The sequence below is a fragment of the Manis pentadactyla genome, chromosome 9 (assembly GCF_030020395.1).
Source record: "Manis pentadactyla isolate mManPen7 chromosome 9, mManPen7.hap1, whole genome shotgun sequence".
Taxonomy (NCBI): domain Eukaryota; kingdom Metazoa; phylum Chordata; class Mammalia; order Pholidota; family Manidae; genus Manis; species Manis pentadactyla.
Window position 1 is genome coordinate 93,971,216 of NC_080027.1, and position 18,445 is coordinate 93,989,660.

At 41.2% G+C, this 18,445-nt stretch overlaps 1 protein-coding gene across 7 annotated transcripts in view; it reads right to left on the minus strand.

Moving 5' to 3' along the window:
• The window catches only part of PLD5 (phospholipase D family member 5), a 406,964-nt gene that overhangs the window by 49,249 nt on the left and 339,270 nt on the right, over positions 1-18,445 (minus strand). For all 7 annotated transcript variants that reach the window (XM_057507828.1, XM_057507829.1, XM_057507830.1 and 4 more), the window contains one exon: positions 4,539-4,736. In XM_057507828.1, the coding sequence (XP_057363811.1) occupies positions 4,539-4,736 (198 nt within the window). The remainder of the gene's footprint in view (positions 1-4,538; positions 4,737-18,445) is intronic.

Sequence of the window (18,445 nt, forward strand, 5' to 3'; positions counted from 1 at the left end):
TGTGGGGACAAATTTAGAGTTGTTGGTCTCTTTGTATTTACTGTTATCTTGCAAGTTTGGATGGTGATACAAGGCCAGGTGCCAACATTTCCTGCCTGCGCAGGGTCCCTTACACTTTCTGAGCCTCCTTTCCTACTGGGGTCATGACAGTGACACACTTTTCATGCTGGTTTGCCTTGAGGCTTAAATAAGAGAATGGTCTGATGGCTGGCTGTGCTGTTCAGCACTGACCCCCTGTGCTTTCATTCAGTCAGCATTACTGAGTGCCTTCCAGACTCTTGGCTCTCTTGTCTAGGCACTTGGCATTGTCAATGATCAAAATAAGATTCCTGCTTCGTGGGCTTCCTTCCAGCATGTGTTAACACTGCATTGTATTCAACTGTCTGTGTGCCTCTCCACTACTCCACTGTACCTCACACCTTGTGCTGTGCTTGTTTGGCACATAGATGCTCAATCAGTATTTGTAGAGTGAATGTGACATGCTCCTTAAAATAATGCTTGTTGGAGGTTTGCATGACCCCCACCTCCACTTGTGGTTGGGGTTGTTTCCCTCAGTGTTTCCATCTGCATGTGAACACATCTTGTTTTGCACTTGCCAGTCTGTTTCCTACATACCTGCAGCTGCACCTAATTCCTAGGTGCGGAGGCACCTTGCTTCTAGGTAATCTATGTTTCTCTCTTAGGAAGTACCTTATATATGCATATAACTTGTTTTGCAAGTCATTAAACACTTGCCTTAGCAGGTTTCTGATTTATTTCATAACAGTTTCTTAGCTTTTGAAAAATCCATACTCCATCCCCAGAATATGTATGTTAAAATATAATTAAACATGAAAAGGCAACTCACAGAATGGGAGAATATATTTACAAATCATATATCTGATAAAGTACCTGTATCTACAATGTATAAAGAACACTCACAATTCAATAATAAAAAAGAAAGTAACCTAACTGAAAAATGGGCAAAGTGTTTGACAGACATTTTTACAAAAAGATGCAGAAATGGCCAAAAAGCACATTAAAATATACAAATCCAAACCACAATTAAATGCCATTTCATAACCAGGAGGAGAGCCAAAATAAAACAGAAAATAACAAGCATTAGCAGAGATGTGGGAAAACTGAAACGCTTATTTATTGTCGGTAGAATTGTAAAATGATGCAGCCAATTTGAAAAACAGTTAGTCAGGGCCTCAAAATGTTCAACATAGAGTTACCCCATTACCCACTCCATTCCATTCCTCTGCATACCCAAAAGAATTGGAAAGAGGTACTCAAATAAGATCTCATACATGACTATTCATAGCATCACTATTCAAAATAACCAAAAGGTAGACACAAAGGTAGGAACAAACCCAAATGTACATCAACTGATGGACAATAAAACAAATTGTGGTATATCCATGCAATGGAATATTATTTGGCCATAAAATGCTCCAACATGAGTTAACTTTGAAAACATTATGCTAAGTGAAAGAAGTAAATTACAAAAGAATACATATTGTATAACTCCATTTGTATGAAATGTCTAGGAAAAGGCAAATTCCGAGAGACAGAAAGTAGATTAGTGGCTGCCAGGTGGTGAGGATGAGGGGAAAATGGAGAGTGACTGTTAATAAGTATGACGGTTTTCTTTATGGTGACAAAAACATTCTAAAATTAGAGGGTAGAGATGACTGCAAAACTCTGTGACTATAGACTGAAACCCACTGAATTGTACACTTTAAAAGGATGAATTTTATTGTATGCAAATTATATTCCAACAAAACTGTTAAAAATGTAATTAATAATATACAGTGGAGGTTCTATGTGGCATTTTCCAGAGCAGCACCAAGTTCTACTTAATGTCCATACCCTCACTTTCTAAGTAGATCTCAGTATATTTGACTGATGGTTGGACAAAACTATGAACAAGAAAAGAAATTTGTCTAGCAAGCAGATTAATAAAAACAGGCCTTGAACTTAATTAGTCTTTATCTCGGAAAGCAAATGCACAATCTTAAGGACTCTAAAAAGAAATTTCCACAACAGGACAAAAATTCAGCCAACTATTGCCCCCATCTTCTGATTTCAATGGGAAATATAAGAAAAATGGAATTATTTGGTCCAGTGTTACAAGAGAGCACATTGTTAAATCTAACCAAGCACTTTTTTGTGTTCCATGGGAAATTAGAAAGAATCCATATTTATATCAAACCTTAAATTTTATATTTAACCATGCTAAATTGCTAGTCATCTAAAATCTAATTTGGGGAGTGATAATTCTTAAGACCTTCAAATAGTTTTTTTTCTTGTGTGTGTGTTAATTTAATCTTGGGACTGTCAGTTTATAAAAATATACTATACTATTTTAAGATATTTTACAACAAATATTCTGAATTTAAATAATTTTATCCTGGTATTTGTTTGGAACATATTACTCAGAAAACTGTAGGCATCCTGGAACTTTTTTACTGACATTACTACTAATAAAACCAACCCAACGTTTATTGCTGCTTTTAGGAAGACCTGAGTGAGACGCAGGGAATATCAATGATGAAGAGAGTTCAGTCTATGACCTTCAGAGACTTATAAAACAGTGGGAGGGAATACTATTAAACAAAGAGTTAAAAATTGTGACAAATGCTATAACAGAGGTGGAATCAGGGAGTTCTGGGCAAATGATACTGATTCCAATAGTGGGTTTTCTGACTTTATACCTGTAAGATGTTATACCTCTGCAAAAACAGTGTTCAATTAATATCTGTTTAATTGAAATTCAAAGGTAGGCTAGATATTAGTAGGAAATAGAAAATAAAAAAATGGCTTAAAATAATAAAAGAAATAAAAACAGAAAGTAAAGCATTACATAGTTAAAAAGATTATACCTGAAGAAGTGTTTCACACCTCATTTTGTGCAAACCATTTAATAAAAAGCAATTTATAAATTTGCCCTACAAAGGGTTGTGTTTTAGCAGATTTTATTAAAGGTCTAAGTCCTGTCTCTGAGTAGCTATGTTAACTTTGGAATCAACAAAGGGGAATTCACCCACCTTTTTAAGGGTCAAAATTTAAATTTATGCAACAACCACAATCACTTATCTCTAAGATTTAAACCATGAATTCAAAATCCAGCAATTATCTGAAGTTTGCTCATAATTCATTTACTTCTTGCTGCTTCCCATCTGTTCTACTGGACCTGGTGAGTGAGTGAGCATCCCTTGGGGTGTCATGCCACCGTGTTACCATCTGGATTAAGGGTTCATTGGCAAATTTCCTATTGCTACTCATCTACAAATTGAGAATAATATCTCGGCTTTCTTGTCTTATAGGGCTGTCTTGAAAAGAAATGCAATTGAATATATACAATAATTTTATTAGTAAAATGCCCTATAAATATGCTTGCTATAGTGTTACTGACCTCCACACATACAAAAAGAAAAAGAGAAAGGAGTATTGGCTGTATGTGATGAACATCTTTCATAGTCGATTTTCTGCTATTCACATGAATGTGAATTTGTTATTTAAGATAAATGACTTCAACTTCCTCTTTTCTCTCTGTTGCTGCATTTCTAAATTTCCAGATTGTATTTTTATCTTAATAGGGAAAAAGGATACAATTCACTTTTCAGTGTAGTGCTATTAAATGATATAAAATTTGTGGGCATAAAAGCAATGGCTATCAATGGAGATATGGCCATGATCAGCTGGAGCATGGTTTAGAGATGCTTATCTGAGCATCAGGATCCAGGAGCCTGATTCAAATAAAAATTCCAAGATGTCACCCCAGGTCCAGTGGATCAGATATAGTGGGGACTATAAATCTGCATTTTAAAGGGGCTCCCCAGCTGGCTTTGAAGTACTTCAACGTTTGAGAACAAGGGCTGCAGGCCAGATGCGTATACTGCCCACTCCCAGGAGCACTGTGGGGATGGTGGATGGTGTGTATCGGGGATGTGGAGGTGGTGGTGGTTTTGAGTGAAGCCAGAGGCCTGGGAGCTGTGCTTTCCCTCCTGGGTGGGCCTCCTGTTGTCCAGTCCCAATCAGGTACAATAGCTCTGCTTTTGGCTGATTTACACACCAGAGTTCCCTCAGATGTGTTTCATCAAAGGGTTCTATTGCTAAGAACAAGTCTGAAAAATCATCAATGTAGGGCGTTGAAAATAGGATGTGAGGTCAGAGGTCTGGGTGCTGGAGCCGGTCTTGGCACCTGCATCTGAGGGTCTTTGTGCTACAGATAAGTGCCAATGTCTTCATGTGCAACACGGTCATGATCTAGGGTCTGCCTGATGGGACAATTGTGGGTCAAATCAGAAAACACAACGTATCAGAAACTAGTAATGATTATGAATGCTTATTATTGATCTTGTCATCAGGGACAGTATATGATTGTACTTAAGAGCGTTTTAACATATTTTTACTCTTCAAGGAATGGAATGGAACCGATCTGTCAAATTCATTTTTGCCCAACACAAGATCATGATCAATCATCCCAACTTGATAAAGGACCTTTGGGGCAAGGAGGGAGGAGGTGGAGGAGAAGGAGGACAACCACTCACCGACACGAAAGCTTGAGATTTGGTTTCATTCAACTGAAGCTGCAGTTTCTTCTCGTTGTCATAGACTCCATAGAGCCGCTTGGACCAGGTCTGAGGTACTCTGCTCTTGAATTTTAATGAACTATATAAAGCGAATATCCTTTGTAAATCTAAGACCAGGCAGCTGCAGTTGTAGAAGATGACACCCAGTTCTTTCATCTGTGAAATTAGAAAGCACCAATGCCATGTACGTCTGATGGTGTTATTTTCAAAGATAGAAAAAATGCACAAGAATGCAATGGCAGATGTTTTCTTGCAGTTGTCACACAGAAGCATGTAGTCACATTATGGTGCACAGAAGAGATCCATTTTAACAATGCTTACTTAAATATTTAAGGGGGACTTTTGCTTGCCTTTTACATCTGGGCTGTTATAAGTAAGTTTTCCATATTCTTTTTTGTATTGGATCTTCAGATTTATTGCCTCAACACTCTCTTTCAGTATGAATCCCTGAAACATGCAGCAATGACAGAATGGCTTACATCACAGACTGTGGAGTCAGACTGCCTGGAATTAGTCCCCAACTCTACAACTTTCTAACTGTGTGATTTGGGAAAAGATACTTCATCTCTGGACCTCATTTTCTGGAGAAAATAGTATTTATTTCATATACAGTTGACCCTTGAACATAGAGACACAGCTTCTCCCTAACATACCTACACACACACACACAGGTCACAGGAGAATGCCATTGATTGCTGGCAGCAACCTTTTAGAAGGAAGCAAGGAAAGATTCTTCCCCAGATCCTTTAGAGGGAGCATGGCTCTGCCAACACCTTGATTTCAGACTTCTAGCCTCTAGAACTGTGAGAGAATAAATTTCTTCTCTTTTCAGCCACCAAGTTTATGGTCATTTATTATAGTAGCCCTAGAAAATAGATATGGTGCACCTTACCTTGACAGTGGGTCAGGTAGATACAGAGTTTATTCCCATTTCATAGAGAGGCTTCAATTGTTCTTTGCTCAACAGTAAATGATATAACTGAGTGGAGATTTGAGCTCTGGTCTGTCCATCTCAAAAGCCTGTGCACCTAATCACCACGGTACACTGTACTGAGCATGAGGTTAGAGTACAGCCCATGGTGTCTACTGCTATTAATTTTACTAAATCTTTTCTGCCAACACATTTCTTACTTCACCTAGTACTGTACTTGGTACATATTTCTGGTGTGGTATGCTTTTACACTGTCTCATAATTTAAAAAATCTTCTGTGTATGTTTCCTCTAAGTAATTCCACAGTCTCTGAAGAGAGGGACTACGTCAGGTTCGTATTTTCATCTCCAGTGATGTGCTGTAGTACATGCTTAGAAAATGTTTACTGAATGAACACTTGGCGTTTAAAATGAATAAATGGTGCTAGCTCCAGGTCAGCCAGATGCCCTCTGACCCGAAGCACCTGAATTTAACAAGATCCTCTCTTCTGGTGCCAAGACCTGGAACAGCAAACCTGGAGATGACCACATAAAACCCATGTGGCCATGCACAGAGATCCACCCAGAAGACCTTCACAAGCATGGTGCTCACTGATCTGTATCAATGACAGACCTTAGACTGGCCAATGAGCTAAGTGTCCTCTAAATGTCCTTTCTGTACCTACCAACAATGGGGTGCAGAGACCAACACACAAGAAATGACTATGTTATGTGAAATAAATCAGACATAGACAAATACCATATGATTTTTACATATATTGGAATCTAAATAACAATACAAATGAAAAAAACAAAACAAATAGACTCATAAACATGAAGAACAAATTGATGGTTGTCATACAGGAATTGGGGGGAGGATGAGTGCATTAAGTGAAGCAGATACAGAGGTACAAATTTCCAGTTATAAAATAAATAAGTCACAGAGATGTACAGTACAGCATGGGGAATATAGTCAATACTATTGTAATAACTTTGCATGGTGACAGATGGTAACTACACTCACCATGGTGAGCATTTAGTAATGTATATAATTGTCAAATCAGTATGATGTACACTTGAAAAACTACTATAATATTGTATGTCAACTATTCTTCAATAAAAAAATTTTTTTGAAAGTTTATCTCATGTTTAAAATACCAACTAGATGCCATATTTGGGAATCAAGTGCTCCAAGGCACTGTTCATGGTACTTTATGAATGGTAAAAAATGAAATGTCCTTTCTTAATGAAAAATTAATTTTTATCAAATATTAAATTTATGTGTTAAAAATTTTTTTTAAATGTGGAAATATTCTGATAGTTCTGGAAACATTCTGAAGTGTCTGACAGGACACTTTTAACTCTGTGTTGTGCAAAGTGTATGTTTCCTCTTCAAATCCATAGCAGTGGTCAAAATGTATGTGCTAGGTTAATTACAATCATGACCTTATTATATCTACATCTACATTTGTACTTACACCCACATCCAATTCCAGCTCTACATCTACATCATCTCCATCTCCATCGTCTCCATCTATATCTATATCTGGCTCCAAATCTACATCTATGTCTGCATCATCTGCATCTATGTTGATCTTCTACAAGCCGAGCACCATGTCAGGCTCTGAGGCTACAGCAGAGAACAAGGTATACTTGGTTTCTGCCTTTGGGAGGCTTAAAGCATAGAGCATAGCAGGGAATACAGACGAAAAACATAAAGCTATCAACATTATTTATGAGAGCAGTACTTATTTTAAGGTAGGTGTCCTAATTTCCTGTATTAGAGATAAGAACACTGAGGCTCTGGTCACCAGTCTTGGCCAAGGTAATTTTGCTAATATGTAGCCGAGTTCAACTCTGAATACTGTTAGTCTTTACTTCTTAGCCTGTTGTTTCCACTCCTTCACCTGCTAGGATGTCTGTACCTCTACATTTTTGGGAGAAGTTTCTTTCTACCCAGCACTTTCATTCATTCAAAAGAAATACTTTATTGGCTAAAGGGCTCACTTGCTCTACTGATCTCAGAACACTTCTATCAGACCGGTTAGCTAAGCTAAAAGGCTGGAGATTGCCAACTAGACGTATTTCTAACTGTAAATGTGAGTATTTGAACAAAGTCTGATTCCCAACAAAGGCATGGGAGATGTAGTGCATGAGGCTGTAATTGAAATAGAGCGTGCTTAGGTCATATGTGGCTTGGATTCTCACTGAAGTCAGTGGACACTATCGTTCTCAAGACGCAATCCATTCCTCTCCACAGAACATGGGTTCCTCTGGGAATTCCAGGAAGATGAAGACAGATGTTTCATGGAAGCCAAATGAGAGTACATCTTTGCAGATAGAGTTGCATTAACATGTCTCTTCAGCTTGCACTAGCCTGCCCCCTCACAGCTGTGCCCTGGGGTTCTCTTAAACACAAGCCAGCACACTGACATCAGACTAAGCCACTCTGTGACTGTCCATGGTGGACCAAGACAAAACAAGGCAATTCCATAATCACGTCCGAACAGACAAAAACATGAGTGCTGTCGGAGTCACAAAAATGGCCAACAGTCCTCATCCTCCTCATCTGCGTGACTGCTGCTTCTTCACCAGCTGCACGTTAGCCTCGATTGACTCCCCTTCCCATACACATGGGAGATAACACAATCACAGAAATGCCCCTACTTCCTGACAGTACCCAATCCTGGGCAAAGCCCTGCTCCCTTAAACCCTCTTCCAAATCGCCTAACACAAGCCCAAATCCCATAAGAAGTCCTTTCTAAAACCCACTTACCGAGACATCCCAGTGCCACCCTGTGCAGTCTCCCTCCCTGTGACAAGCAACTTGTTCACCCTCAGCATGCTTGCTGGGCTTTGGCTGGAGGCAGTGCCACCACCTTCCCCCATGACACCCACATCACTGTGAGGCCACACGTCATAGGGCCCGGTGCCCAGGGCCCCGCACGTCCTGACTGCTATAACTCTATCCTCCAGTATCCTAGAGTTCACTGTGCTCCAGTGCACTGCAGAGGCAGTAGGTATGCAATATTGCTCTAGCGCAACAAGAAGTTGCCCAGGCACCAGGCCAGGAGGTATTTCAGGGGGGGATGAATGAATGAAGGCAATAATGGCACTCGCGGAAAGGCACAAAAAAGGCTTGCAGTTTAGGAAGAGGCTTCACCCACCAGAACCCAAGGCCCACATCTTCTGAGACATTTTCAGTGTTGCTCTCTCTTCTGGTCTCTGTATCTGTTATATACCATGTTTCAGAATGCACACCATCACAGGTTTTAATCTGGAAATCTGGTGAGCCAATTATTTAAAAGCTAATGGAAAAACTAGAAGACTAAAGTAAAATTGCTTATTGAATGGCACCATCATCATGAGTGATATTTGTCCCGTTAGGCAAGATTGGATGGAGGGAAGCATATTTATGAATGTTCTCAGCATTGATCATCCCCAGGACCGTCTTTTTGAGCCATTTATCATCATTAAGATGCAGGTGGGCACCATCTCCCCATGCACCCTATCTAGATTTTCTCCAGCTACTAGTCTTGGTAATGACTCTATTCTAAAAGACTTAGTGCTCCTTTCCCTTGGTTGTGTAAGCTACTTTCTATGGTTTTTTCTCTGCAATCCCTGACAGCATTCTGCTCTGTGGCTACATTACAGCTTTAGAATCTGAAGCAACAGAAGAAGCTGGCCTCTGTCAAGAGGTGTAAAGACAATTATACTTCCTCTGAGTATCTTCCTCTCAATCTTAGGATGACTCAAACCCATTTCTAATTATACATACTTGGTTCAGGCTGGTGTTGATGAAGAAGAAAAGAAACTGGCTTTCATTTTGCAGAATTTTTCAGCTAGAGCAAAAATTCAGGATGGATTTATGGACAGGTCTTCTTAAGATGCTGTCAGTGGAAAAAATAAAACAGATTTGGGCTTCTGAAGATCTTTCATGTATAGATTATCAGAGGATGAAAAGCTAACCTGATGGATTGACTAGCTGGGCACTCTTAAAGTTGCCTTGCCAACAAGACAAACCTTACCTGGTGGAGACCAGCCATCTGTAGGCTGGAGGTCTGTTCAGCCTCCCAAGACAGACACATGCCTGCTGGGCATCCTGAAGGGCTGCCCTGACTTTTCAATTCAATCACAGAGGTGACAGTTGATCAAATGGTTCAACTGAATAAAATAATCTTGAAAAAGCTGGAGACTTATCAGCTAATGATGATTTGCAGGAGAATTATTCTTAGGAGGAGCCAGATTGTCTTTTCCACAAAATGAGCATCATGTCAGTGACCAACCCATGGAGCTAGTATAGGCTGAGAACCTCAAACAGCCTGAAGGGTCTGGCCAGGAAGGTGTGTGTTCTAAGGGTAATGATTTTATTTAAAATCTGACTGACAGCAGTGGTAACATTCTGTCCATCGCACGAGACCTCATGGGAGACCTTTTGGAGTGTTTGAGTTTGATACAGTCCAGGGAATGCTATCATCCTACTGATGATGGAGAAATGACATGAGCGGCACTAATTTATCACAGTCCTTACTGTGTACTTGCCACTGTTTGAAGTGGTTTACAAGTCTGTGCTCACTTAAACCTACAATAACCTATTCCACAGGGAAGGAAGCTGAGGTACAGAGATTGAGGGACTTGCCCAAATGTACAACTAGTGAGGAGGGAAGCTGGGATGATGCTACACAAAGTCTAATACAGACATGCCTCATTTTATTGGGCTTTGCTTTACTGAGCTTTGAAGATAATTGCATTTTTTACAGATTGAAGGTTGGTGGCAATCCTGCTTTGATCAAGTGTCTTGGGGCCATTTTTCCCAGCAGCATTTGGTCATTTTGTGCCTATGTCACATTTTGGCAATTCTTGCAGTATTTCAAACTTTTTCGTTACTATTATATTTGTTATGGTGATCTGTGATCAGTGATTTGGCTGGTGTAATTGTGTTGGGGCTCCATGATCCGTGCCTGTATAAGACAGCAAACTAATACATGTGTTGTGTGTTCTGCATACGCCAGTGACTGGCCATTTCCCTGTCCCTGTCCCTCTTCTCAGGCCTCCCTATTCCCTGAGGCACAACAATACTGAAAGTAGGCCCCTTATTAACCCTGCAGTGGCCTCAAAGTGCTCAAGCAGAAGGAGGAGTCACATGTCTCTCATTTTAGATCAAAAGCTGGTGACGACTGAGCTTAGTGAGGAAGGCATGTCAAGGCCAAGACTGGCCAAAAGCTAGGCCTCTTGCACCAGTCAACTTGTGGATGCAAAGAAAATGTTCTTAAAGGAAATTAAAAGTGCTCCTCCAGTGAACACATAAATGATAAGAAAGGGAAGCAGCCTTATTGCTGATATGGAGAAAGATTTAGTGATCTGGATAGAAGGTCAAACCAGCCACAACATCCCTTCAGCCAAAGCCTAACCCAGAGCAAGGCCCTAATTCTCTCCAGTTCTAGGAAGGCTGAGAGAGGTGAGGAAGCTGCAGAAGGAAATCTTGAAGCCAGCAGAGGTTGGTTGATGAGGTTTAAGGAAGGAAGCTGTCTCCATAACATAAAAGTACAGGTGAAGTAGCAGGTGCTGATGGAAGAGCTGCAGCAAGTTATCCAGAAGATACAGCTGAGATCATTCAGTAAGGTGGACACCCTGAACAACAGATTTTAATGTAGAAGCAGCAGCCTTCTATTGGAAGAAGATGCCATCTGGGACTTTCATAGCTGGAGAGGAGAAGTCAACACCTGGCTGCAAAGCTTCAAAGGACAGGCTGACTCTCTTCCAGGGGCTAATGCAGCTGGTGACTTGAAACCAATGCTCATTTACCATTTCAAAAATCCTAGGGCCCTGAAGAATTATGTTAAATTTACTCTGACTGTGCTGTAGACATGGAACAACAAGGCCTGGATGAGAGCACATCTGTTTACACAGTGGTTTACCGATTTTTTTGAGCTTACTGTTAAGACCTACTGCTCATAAAAAGAGTTCCTTTCAAAATATTACTCCTCATTGATAATACGTCTGGTCCCCCACGAGCTCTGACGCAGATGGACAAGAAGACTAATGTTTTCATGCCCACTGACACAGCATGCATTCTGCAGCCTACGGATCAAGGGGTCATTTTGACTTTAAGTCTTATTATTTAAGAATACATGTTGTGAGGCTATGGCTGCCATAGATAGTGATTCCTTTGATGGCTGTGGACAAAGTGAATTGAAAACCTTCTGGAAAGGGTTCACCATTCTAGATGCCATTAAGAACACTCATGATTCATGGGAAGAGATCAAAATATCAACGCAAACAGGAATTTGGAAGAAGCTGATTCCAACCCTCGTGGATGACTCTGGAGGTTCAAGACCTCAGTGGAGGAAGTAACTACACATGTGTTTGAAACAGTAAGATAGCTAGAATTAGAAGTGGAGCCTGAGGATGCAACTAAATTACTGCAATCTCATAAAACTTGAACAGATGAGGAGTTGCTTCTTATGGGAGAGTGGTTTCTTGTGATGGAATCTGCTCCTGGGAAAGTGCTGTGAATATTGTGGGAATGACAAAAAAGGATTTAGAATATGACATAAACTTAGTTGACAAAGAAAGTATTTTTCTCAGAATTAGTGGAAGGCAGTTAGGAAAGGAAAAGGAATGAGTGAAATTTTTGAAAGAATTTCTACTGTGGGTAAAATGCTATCAAACAGCATCACATGCTACAGAGACATCACTCATGAAATGAAGAGTCTATCACTGCAGTGAATTACACTGTTGTCTTATTTTAAGAGATTGCCTCAGCAACCATCACCCTGATCAGTCGAGGTAGGAACCTCCACCAGCAGAAAAGATTAGGACTCACTGAAAGCTCAGATGGTGGTTGGCATTTTTTAGCAATGAAGTGTTTTTTAATAAATTTATGTATGCTTTTCTTTTTAAAGAGATAATGCCCTTGCTCATTTAGTAGGTAACTGTACAATATAAGCTTAACTTTTACATGCACTGGAAAGCCAAACATTTTATTTGACTTGTTTTATTGGGATATTCACTTTATTGTGATGGCCTGGACTGCAACTTGCAATATCTACAAGGTGTGCCCACATCTCATCCTCAGGAAGACATATCTACAAAGGGGAGCACCCATAAGACCAGAGAACCCTTCCTGCAGATGAGGGCCAAGTCCTACTCTTTATGCCCATGTCTTCTTTTCTTCTGCCCTGGAATTTCTACTTAAATGAATAGTCTCCATTTCAAAGCAAAATAAGAACAAGGGGAAACATGTAATTATACCAGAGAAATGTTTTTCTCTATTTTCTCAAAATTAGTGGAAGGTAGTTATAAAGGGAAATGGAGCAAGTGAAATAAAGCCCTTTTCTACACAGGACCTGAGAGACAGCCTAAAGGGAGACAGGCCTGGTTTGGGGTGCTTTATTGTTGACATAGAAGCCAAAGCATACACCCGACGGATGCTCTTATCAGTGGAGCAAAGAGGAGAAGCATTAGCATCTTTCTTTGCTGTGATTCAGAATAATTAATACAAGTTAACCACAGCTCAGTTTATCATTTACAGATGTTCAATTTGTTGTTTTTCATGATTTTATTGAAATGTGCATAAGCATTTCTTTAATTTTCTTGACAAAGACTAAAGAACCTGTAACTGTGAACAACTAACCCACCTCCAATTAGCTGCTGATTTATATTCTGAGTTACTGCAGGAAATTTAATTACCAGCAGCTCTAACTGGATTTTGTTTCTGCCCTCAAGGTGAGATTTCTGTTACTGGGGATAGAAAATAAAGAACTGAATCTTAGCAGCTCAAAAACAGCTTCCTGCTGTGCTCTCCAGCCCTTCACTCCCACAGTGGTGATCTATACCACTTAACTTCCTGATGTCTTATTTTCTTTGTTACCACACAGGAATAATAATGCAGCCAGAAGGAACATGAGAAATTGAAGAAACAGGAGGATGCAGGAACCTTAGAGAACAGACCGTCCAACCTTATTTCAAAATAAAGGAAACTGAACCCCCCCACAAAGGGGAGGTGACTTGAAAGATTGCTGCATGATGTCCTGTGATTTCTGGTCCCTGGCTCCTACACCCAGGCAGGCTGTGCAAGAACCATGCAGTGTTTGTTCATTTGTAGGGTGTATGGGGGGTATCGCTTGCTTCCTCCCCCTATTCCTTTTCTTCTTTTCCTTTAACCAGGGCTTCCTCTTTTATAAGGATTCAAAAACTTTCCACTCTTCACTTGGCATCTTTGACTTTTGGCTATAAGGAATTCACATTCACATGTTCATTTCTTGGCTTTATTTAGTCAAAGGGAAATCAACAGATAAGCCCTGGAGCAGAGTGACAGGAGAAGTAATGGCGGAGATGAACAGGAGTGGTGCTGAGAGTGGAACGGGATGAAACACAGTGGCAACATGCTTTCCTTATTTGTGGAGTATTTTGATTTTATCCTGCTTCTTTAGAAGAGTTAAACATGATTCTCAACCGCCACCTCCTATCACACCTGCTCTGTCTTCTTCTCTTGAGCAGTGAAGAAGCTCAGATGGTCCTGGGTTCAGTTCATTACTGGTATTTGATGCTCCTTCCAAACCCCTCCAAGGATCTATTCTCTTTGGACAAAATGTTGTGCCAGACCACATCTGCCTTTTAGGTTTGCAAAATAAATACCCAGCTTCACTGATGCACCAAGATATTAACAATAATGTGAATAGTGCCCATTTCATGCAAATAGTGCTTATTCATGCAAAAATGAGGTAATGAAGGAAACCAGAGACATAGAGACTCTTTTCCAAAAGAAAATACATAATGTATACACCTGTGCTACTCTTCTTTGAAGCCAAGTCATCTAATAGTGGGAACAAGGGGCAAGTGGATAGAATTTGGAGGTTTTCTTATTCATCAATTATAATTTGTAAAACTAACTTAGTCCTCAGAGTCTGCTTTGGGACTTTGAAGTACAGAAAAGCTCTGAAAATTTTCAGAAAAAAAGGACCCCCTCTTGTCCCAGAGATACATTTTGATCTCTGTCTATTCCATTCCTCCTGATTCACCCCTTGTAATTCAGAACATGAACTCCCTGGACTTCTAATGGTGCCCCCAGGAGCAGTACTGAGGCCCCTTTACTTCCATCCCAGCTGGGCCAGAGATAACTAGCATTTAACAAAGAAATGCTATACCTATGCTTCCAGCCCACTGGTTCTCATCTCCTCTCTGTCCATGAGGCTCTAGAAACATCTCAGGATGGTGAAAGGAGACACTGCTTCTCCTCTGGGCCAGCACCGGGCTAGTCGGCAATCCTGCTTGCTCTTGTGGGCTGCCCCAGGAGTCTGTATACTTGTGGATAGAGTAAGGAACCCAGGCTTGAATTCCAGTCCTGCCACCTTCTCTAGTGTGACTTTGGCCAGTTCATTTTGTGCCTGTAACTGACAAGTTTCTTAATCTCTCTGTAAAGTGGGGGTGATAATACTCACAGGGTTGTTGTGATGATTAAACAAGTACATATAGTTTCCCTGGGACACAGCCTGCCACATAGAATAATGAGTGTTTGGTTATTGTTACATCAGCATTCCAGCTGACTATACCTCAGGAGGAATTAGATGCACGCTTCGCCACACCTGCCCTCTGCAGGAGGAGGTTCTCGGCCGGGCCGTGGCCTGCTGCGCCTCATGTGCCATGTTTGCTGCTGCCTGCCTCAAGCAGATTCCCCCCCCCCACCCCACCTTCCTTCTTGCAAGGAGGAAACTTGCCCATCTACATATTTTCCATTTTTCATGCTTGCAAAATGAGAAATTCAGGGAGTCTCCACAAGATTATCAAAGGAAAGTTGCTGGAGGTGTAAAGTTATCTTTATTTACTTTAAGATGGACCATTGACATAAAAATAGCTGATAAAACTGCCCAGTACAAACTGTACATCAAGATTGTGCGTCAATCTGGGTTACACATTGTAACTTGGTCTTCCTCTTCTCCATCATGCCTTTGAGACCCATCTGCTCCCAGCTCCTAAGGCTTTGGTCCAAAGATTAAGAGCTTCCACCCTTTTGCAAGTATTCCATCTACTCTCTGTCTTGCTCACTCACTTACTCCTCCCAAGGGAGAAAGAGCAGCCTTCCCAGGGCAAGGGGGGATGCACATGGCAAGCACAGTGCAGAGGCTTCTCGCCCAGAGCAGCTGGAGCTCTGAGGCTCTCCTCCTCTCCTCCATGGGCAGAGCCAGCAGATGTGCCTCTAACTTCGGCAAGTTCAATTCTGGGGAAGGTAGTAGGAAGCCCAATTCGAACCACACATTAAATTGCGTTTTCTGTTCTGGTTTCATCAGTGATAAAGCTGATAGCTCGACTGCCATCCATGGCTTGGAGCTCAGAGGGTAAGAGAGGGGTGTAGTTTACTGTTTTCCTGCATCTCCAGGAATGAACTCCCATGTCCACAGATATGGACCTCATTCTCTTGCGGCCATTCCCATTGATTTGAGTCAGGTATGTTTTCTCTGAGCAACTTCCAGGCTGACTTCGGTAGGGGAAACATTTAGCTAGAATTTTTGAAAGGTACCTTCTTTTGTGCCAAATCATAATGTACCTGGGACTTATCCACGTTGCTCACAGATCTATTGTATTTTCATCTTGACCACACCCTCCCCATCACACACACTGAATGGTGTCCCAACACTGCATAATGCACTGATGTGCTGACTGCAAAGGGAAAGCTGGAGTATGAAAATGCAGTTGAGGTGGAAGCCCTCTTCTGATTCTGCAGTTGGCTCCTAGACCTTAGCTCCCACAAAATACCCACAGTGCTGCTCCGTGGAGGCTGTGGTGCCATGTCTGTGTCCCTGGGGCACTTCTGCCTCCTTTTAGAGGATCTCTCTCAGCCTTGTGAGATGGGATGCTATAGGAAGTGTCAATATCTTAAAATAGGGTAAAACTAGAAATCTGTGACCCTAATCGTGTAACAATCTCACAGTGAAGGCATCCATTTATTTGCAAAATTTTGGCAGTACCCAAATTTTCAGCTTATGGGGAAGTCACTTTCTTAAGGATTGGGAGTGGGGAGCCCCCACCCTAAGGGAGTGGGAGGCAGCCCAACAGTTGCTTGGAAACTGGCTGGTCAACAGCTATAAAATCAGGACCACTGCATAAGGCTTGCCTTGAGATAGGTATGTAGGAGTGGAAAAACTTACTGCAAATAATTTAATATTTTTTTTCCCTGAATAGAACCAACATTGACTTGAGAACAACCATTAAAAAAACCCAGGTTTTGGATTATCTTATTTGGAACCAGATTGTCAGTCATATAGGTGCCAACATTTTCAACAGTCTTATAGGTGGAAATGTCGTGAGGATTATCCATCAGCCAGTCCGGGGTGGTTTGAAAATGCAAGATTTTTTTGTGATGACAACAGCCATACAAAGTGTGGCCAAACCTAACATGAGTGGGAATCTGTATCAAGATTCAACAGGGTCTGAAAACCCTGAACATGGGCTGTGAGCATCTTGAAAAATGTATCAGAGCCACAGAGACACCTAACATTCATGGCAGAGAAAATGGCCAATAAGTGTAACCTGATGGGAAGAAATTAAAGTAAATGCCCCTGAATGTGGAAATAACTAACTTTTAAAAAGGCCAGATGCTTTGTGGGATGACTTCAGTTCTCATTTGAACCTAAATTGAATGGTGAATGATTCAATTCTTTCCATATGTTTATGGGTTACTAACACATGGCTGTCATCAATAATTCAAACAAACTAGATGTCTGAGGGCAGTTATAGCACTGACAGCCGTTTAGCAATCATACATTACCAGAAAGGTGTTTATCCCATGTATAATTATGAAATGATAATTTCTCCAATCTCATAAGCAATTTTTATAAAATGGTTAATGGCTTAGTCAGTTTATAGACTGTTATCCAGGGTTTATAAATAATTCAATTCAATTCAATAGTTAAATACTGAGCATGTCTGATGTACAAGGCTCTGTAATAGGCAAGCAGGTTAAGTTTATGAGCAAGTCATGGTCTCTGAAGGATAACTATGTGTGTGGGGGCAGGCAGGATGTGGGGTTGTGGCAATGGGGAGAGGAGAGCCAAAGCAAGCCACGAAACAAGCCAGAATCTGATAAATGTCTTAAGGAAAATATCACCAACATTCTGTAGAATTCAAGTAAGGGAGCTAGTGCATCAGAAAAGGATTCTTGGCCTCTGCACCATGCATGGAGCTTGGTGCATGGACGTTTATATCTGCAGGTTTCTAAGGAGAAGACCCATAGGCTTTTGCCAAAAACACTGTGATTATTTTAGCTAATAGCTGGATTGGCAGATGACTGCTGGATTAGGTAGCTATGGAATGGCTTCATGGAGGTGGTCTGAAAAAAGATCGTGAAGGATCTGGAAACTCTAGTTTCAACAGCAGGGTTGGGAGAATGTGCTCAGCAGAAGACAGGGCAGGAGCAAAGGCAGAGAGCTGAGAAATGTCAGGAGCATAAAGTGTGAGTGGTGGGAGGGGAAGGGCTGGTGAGTGGTGGGATCCAGATCTGAAGGCTTGTATTTGAAGGAGTTAAAGATCAGAAATTCAATGCCTTGGGGACCAGCACAAACATGTAAAGTAAGTGCATGTAAAACCCTGTGAATAGGGGAGGCTGAACTGAGGAGCCTGTGTCATTCATAATAATGCCATTTGGGATGACATCCCAATTCAATTTTATGTTTTGATGTCATTGGCTAAACCAAGACATCTGACGGTTGCATTGGCCTTCAGGCCACAAGTTTGGGGATTCTGCTTGGAGAGTTAAGGAAGGGAAGTGACATTCCCCACTTTCTGAGGCTGAATTTGAGGGAAGGGAACTAGAAGCAGGCAGGGACAGATGATGAAGTCCTGAGCTACAAGAACAGGGGGTGGCTGGGCAGGTCCTCGGAAATGACTGGGTGTGGGGCAAGGGATGGAAGCACCTCCTGGGTTTCCAAGCAGGTGACAACTGAATGATTGGCACTGCA